This window comes from Chenopodium album, chromosome 22 (genome assembly GCF_948465745.1).
Source record: "Chenopodium album chromosome 22, dcCheAlbu1.1, whole genome shotgun sequence".
Lineage (NCBI taxonomy): Eukaryota > Viridiplantae > Streptophyta > Magnoliopsida > Caryophyllales > Amaranthaceae > Chenopodium > Chenopodium album.
In genome coordinates, this window is record NC_137855.1 from 8,648,262 (window position 1) to 8,654,319 (window position 6,058).

General features: G+C 32.0%; 1 protein-coding gene and 1 long non-coding RNA gene across 2 annotated transcripts; both read left to right on the forward strand.

Moving 5' to 3' along the window:
* The first annotated feature begins 607 nt into the window (after window positions 1–607).
* Window positions 608–2,711, forward strand: LOC145603885 (uncharacterized). Its single transcript, XM_081659858.1, has 12 exons — window positions 608–642; window positions 824–895; window positions 993–1,065; window positions 1,202–1,318; window positions 1,407–1,528; window positions 1,617–1,685; window positions 1,876–1,947; window positions 2,041–2,113; window positions 2,210–2,263; window positions 2,343–2,411; window positions 2,509–2,624; window positions 2,699–2,711. The coding sequence occupies exons 1-12, from the start codon at window positions 608–610 to the stop codon at window positions 2,709–2,711; spliced, it is 885 nt and encodes a 294-aa protein (XP_081515984.1).
* A 142-nt stretch (window positions 2,712–2,853) lies between these two features.
* On the forward strand, window positions 2,854–3,250 carry LOC145605674 (uncharacterized). The gene is made up of 3 exons (XR_014105129.1): window positions 2,854–2,876; window positions 2,962–3,034; window positions 3,114–3,250. It is a non-coding gene; the product is annotated as an uncharacterized LOC145605674 (long non-coding RNA).
* Window positions 3,251–6,058: the final 2,808 nt, after the last annotated feature.

Genomic DNA, 6,058 nt, shown 5'->3' on the forward strand with positions numbered 1-6,058 from the left:
TCACCTGCTTGTCTGGTCAATAAGGTTACTCACCTTTAGATTTAAAATGTAGTGAACTGTATGATGAGATATCTCTGGCACCTGATCATTTACCCATGCTTCAATGCCTACTTGTACCTTGGATCCATTTCCTATTGTCCAAGCAAAACCTTGTGCCAAGCCCTATTCTTCCCCAAGAACTATTTGCTGCTAATTTCTTGCTAGGAGCGTTCAGATTTAGCATATTCTCATTCTCTAATGTCATGTGTTGTTTATTTTGTAGATTGAACAAAAACTCTTAACTGCTGGTTGGACAATCCCTCCATCGAATGTCATTTATCTTCCACCTTCTTTTGATACCTTGATTGATAAGGTACTACTTGATTAATTACAGTTGATCTCTTTCTCTCACTAGTTAAGTATGTTAATCTCTTCTTTTCTTCTTCTATAACAGAGAGATGTGCATAATGAGTTTGGCCATCTGCTGTTTCTGAAAAATCAAAGTACAATTGAAGATTTCAACAATTTCTTGACTCTTGTTGTACAAGACACTTCAATACTCCTTGATGATTTGGAGACTAACCTGTTAAGTTTTGAAGAAGACGAAATTGACTCCTTGAAGATGTATATGGATCTCCATGTTGCAATGGGCCACAGTTCCTGGTATTTTTTTTTCACTCTAGTTTTTCTAGTTTGTGAATGTGTGTTGGGGTGTGGTAGAAGGGGTCATCAAGATGGGATAAGGTCTGATATGAAAAGTTAAACTTGTTGACATAAAATGGTGATTAATACTTGTATTATCAATGTTGATGTGTGTGTGAATTTATTATGATTCTTGATGCAGCATCGGTGCGAACATCTTGAAAAAGGAGTTTCATGCAGTTTTAACTTGTACGAAATCGAAGTACATAGAAGGGTATGTTGTTTGTACATTATTTATTACATAAGATTATTTATTTTTAAAAATTATGTGAATATCAAGAAATTCGCTGAGGATCTATATCATATATCAGAATTCCCAGCTACTTGGCAGAAGCAAAGAAAGAACTTTTCAACATTGTCAGGAAACTAAGTTTCTTTTTTGAGGTGAGCACTTGTATCATTACTTTTGTGATTCAGTAATGTTACATAACTGCATTATATCGCAATATCTTGACATACATACTGACTTAAGCTTAAACGATAAAATTAATGTCATTTGCTGTGTTTCTGTACTCTGTAGTATAATGCTGGAAGGTCACCAAATTATAAATCTGAGGCCACTGAAGTAAATTATAACCATGAGGCCACACAGATGCAAAATTTGTACGAATATCACATAAAAGTGTTGCTTGATGAGGTAAATTACTTCTCTATGGAAATAGTGTTGACTGTCAAGTATACCTTGGATCCATTAAATTTTTTGTAATTTCTTTTTTTTTAAACAGGGTATATTAAACAACACATTTGCTGAACTACAACTGAAAAGCAGCCCAAATTCTGTAAATGAGATTTTTGATAATTTTTTCAACTTTGTTCATGGAAAATTGCATGATTTGGGAAAGCTTGTGTAAGTTTTTTTCATAATCTCTTATTTAAGTCATGTCCTTCTGGAATTTTCTAATTTTCTTACTGAATTTGAATGTTTTATAATGCAGAAAATGTGAGGTTAAGGACTTCTCACTGATTAAAATATTTCTTGGGGAATTAATTGAACCCTGTTCCAGGTGATTTTTCAACAGTGTTATCATTATTAATGGTTAAATTCGTATAAGTGTATGTTAGTGATGGTTAATCAAGAAGTATTAAACAATTTGGCAGTGTTTTTCAAAGAATATTTGAACTGCAAAGTATACGCATTTCTTGTTAGGATTTTTTGAACTTGGTTAACAATACATTACACTTTAAACAATGCAGGGTCGGTGCAGAAGCTATATTAAGTGCGTGTGTTTCACTTCGGATTCTTACTAAAGATCAGAGACAAGAAGGGTTCGTACTAATCTATGCTATAGACTGATTAAGTCTTCACAAACTACATTTCATTCACACTAAAAATTTGGTTTTCTGATGAACTTTGTGCAGACTTGCTGAAAGTTGGATACAGTTAGTCCACGCTTCTAAGAATTTTAAGGATAAAATGAAACCTGTACTTGCTGTGAGCAAAGTTTTTTGATTTATCTATTCAATTACTTCAATTAGATAGATATCATGTCGTTTTTTGAACATGTTCTAATTATGTGTCTCTTTATAGCTAAGGAGTATTGATGCAGCTGTTAATCTACCTATCAAGCTCCCTATCAATACGGTATTTACATAGAACTACAACTAGCATGCAAACTGTTCTGCTAGTGAACAATCAGAGCTTAACTGATTGCCTAATGCAGGAAATAGGTGCTTCATTTGCAAGATATCAACTGGAATTCATTTCATCTGCCGAAGAGTTGCTTGATAAGGTACTAATTTAGTACTATAGTAATCAACTTTGGTAAAATTATTTTTTCAATTATCTCTAATTAACCTGATTTCTGTTATCTGATGTGTAATAAACAGGGAATCGTTACTCGTCTTTTTGATGACTCTGCTGATAATCCTGGATTTCTTGCATTTACCCTGAACCAGTTATTTGATGAAACTGGTTCTTTGCTTGATAAATCTGCGTCATTGCTGTTAGTTTTTTTTATACAATATTCAATCTATTATTTCCATAATTATATGCTTTAAATGTTGACTAATGCTTAAGTTTCATGCAGTGAACATGATTTGGAATCCATTCTTCAATTTGATGGAAATTTTCTTGATAAAGTCCGTGATATCAGAGATCGAAGCTTCTACATAGGATTAAATCGCTTGCATAGTGCTTTTGAAAGTTTTTTGATCTATTTTGATGCCACTTTTTTTGAGGACACTTGGTATAAAAAGTATGTTATCATTGTCTGAATCATGCAAGTTGTTTACATCAATTAAAATAATGATAATGATTTAACAACTTTTGTTGGATTACAGCTGCATTAAGTGCTTGGCACAAGCAAGAAATGCATTGGTAGAGGCGAAGGCTGAATTAGGAGGCTTTCTAATGGTGAGTATTATTATGAATTCCATTAACAATCATTTATATGAACTCGCTGCTAATTATATGCTTGATAAATTTTATTCAGCTACAGGAAAAACTTGTCAAAGCTCGTGGATCTGTTCCAAAGCTACGTAGCAAACATACTTCGGCTAAACATACCTAGCTTGTAGATTTTTGCAAGTGTATAAACTTGTAAAGTAGGTCTATAACTAGACATTGATGTAAACTGTAAATTTGCAAATTCCCCTTGATAGTGTTGTTGTACTTAATGTTTTGACCTTTGCTTGTTTTCGGTGCTCCATTGCAAAGAATTCGGATGGTACTACTCTGCACCTCCTTGTTCATACTCCAGCACACACTGTTGAGCATTTCGTTCACAAACCCAGCTTGTCTTTTTATCTTCTGTCTCGATTGTCCTCCCTTCTCCCGTCTAGCATAGTAGTGTGGTCTCTCTTTTTTTTTTTTTTATACTGTTTTATTCTTAAATTCTCATATCGGGCTTTATTTCAAAAAAAAAAAAAAAAAAAATTCTTATATTGGGCTTTTATTTCTTTTTTTAATTAGGAACCTTTTTATTATTAAAAAAAAATTAATAAATAAATAAAGTCAATGCATGTGTGCATTGGAAGTTTAATGAATTCGTTTGACTTTTATTCTTTCCAACCGTTTTCATAAATTAAAGTCTACTTCATTGTTAGTTTAAACTCTAGTAAGAGTATAAACAGCTGGTTTCAAAAAATTTAACTTACATATAGAATTCTTTTACGGAGTTTTTTTTTTCTTCAATGCTGTAATTCCTCTTACCAACCCTTGAAGGCCACCTAGGTCTAAGAAGAGTCGGTTCTATCTACTAGTAGTGAAAACAACACAACCTAAGTTATAATTTTAGGAATAAAAATGACCTACAAGAATAACATGGTTTATTTAAGGTATGTACTATAGTTTAGTCCACAAACTTATTCATAACTTCATTATCTTTGTAACCTAACGATAGCAATTCATCCTATATGATAAGAGACTTACGCTTTGTTTGGATATCTAAGAAAGAAGGAAAGGAAGGAGAGGGAAAAAGGAGGAAAGGAAGGGAAAAGAAAGGGAGGGGCAGGTGAGATTCATTTTTTCCTCCAATTATCTCCAATTTTGGAAGGAGTAGGCTTATTAAAGAGAGATGGAAAATGGATCCTTTTCTCCTTCTTATTCCTTCTTCCCCCAATCCTTTACCCAAACAAGAGAATTTGTCCCCCATCCTTTCTCTTCTCTTCTTTTCCTTCCATTTCTTTCTATCCAAACAAAATGTAAGAGTCGACTTTTGTGTTTTGGATGTTCACATTTTTTTTTTTTGACGCAAAGTTTTGGATGTTCACATAAAATTTCTAAAATATAGTATTTATTTTTTGGTAAAAATTTCTAATGTATATGAATGTCAAAAGATTATTCAAGGTATGTCATAATTGGTTCAATGGTTGGTTTGCATAAACGGTTGTTTTTCTGGTTGGGAAAACAATTCCTTGATTATGCTCTTTTTTATGTACTAGATAATATGAAAGGGGTCTGGGTAACCTGAATAAGAAAGAGGAGAGTTTGGTCCACAAACAAGACTTTGGAGATTTCATACTAAAACCAATTGGCAATAGTAGGAGTTACTTCTCTACCTTATAAAGTCGAACCATCCCTCCTCTTTCTCCAATATGGGACACTCACAAATGGGATACACTGGGTTTCAACAATTACCTTAGTTTGGGCATCCATGAACCACGATACAATTACAAAATAATTCTTAAGGCCCCTCTTTCCCTTGCCATATATATTTTTTCTCTCGTATTCAATTACTACATCCTTTTCTTTTTAGTTGTAATAAAGGAATTTTTTTTGTGTCACAATCACACCCCTTTATCACATCTAAAAAGTAACGGAGGTAGAAAAAGTTTGCCTCTTCCCAGCCAAGGCACGGGCAAGTGAGCAACTATATTATGTTGGTGTTTTTGTGCAATGGTGGCAAATTAGCAACAATGTATGATTCAAAAGGTTATTGAGAGAGAAAAGGAGAGAATGAGATCTTGAATTAATTTCAATTTTCAATAGTCTTATTAAAGAAAATTATGTTTTTATTCACCAAACTAGCTTAGTGCCTGCACAATAATAATATATTTTCCTTTAATCAATTCATTATATAATATAAAAATAAAACAACTCATGTGGAATAAACAAATGCAATGTCAATAAGAAAATTGATTTTTTTTTTTTTTTTTTTTTGAATTGTCAATAAGAAAATTGTTAATATTAAAATAGAGGAAAAAATTATTGTTGATTAATTGTATTGAAAATATTTAAAAGTAGGATACATGATAATATTACAATGATGCATGTTTTTCTAATAATACAACATATTAAAAAAAAAAAAAAAGACATTTTATATTGTTTAGTCCGGAATTTTTTTTTAATGATAGCTTCATATGTGTCAAAAATTGTTGCAAGCATATTGTATCAGTGGAGTAATAGAATAGAAGAAAAGTTGATCATCTAAATATAATGCAATCCAATCAGACCCAAAAAGTCCAATCTTATTCAATGGGTTTGCAATCGGTATTACATAATTATATATGGCTAGACTCTAGTCTAGGCATCTTACCCTACACCCCTCCCTTAACTCATCGTTTAACACCTCTTTTTCCAAATACTCACTTTTACAGTAATTACATAGTAATAACAGTATGTTTCCCCCACCCATATATACCCAAAAAATAATAATAATAATATTAATAATAATAATAAAAAGCCATTATCATTTCACTTTCTCTCTCCTCACCCATTTTCTACATTTTCTCTCTACGTCTATTTTTTGCATTTTCAAATCTGGAAATTTCTATGAATTTATGACAAATAATGAAAAAATTGTTCAGTTACTGCAACTAATCAAGGTTGAAATTCAAAGGAGTAAGTGATTTTGTTCATATTCAATTCGAAAAAGAGTATAAACCCTAGTTTTAGTAATTTTTTGTTGCAATTGTGTTACAGGATCATCATCGAAGT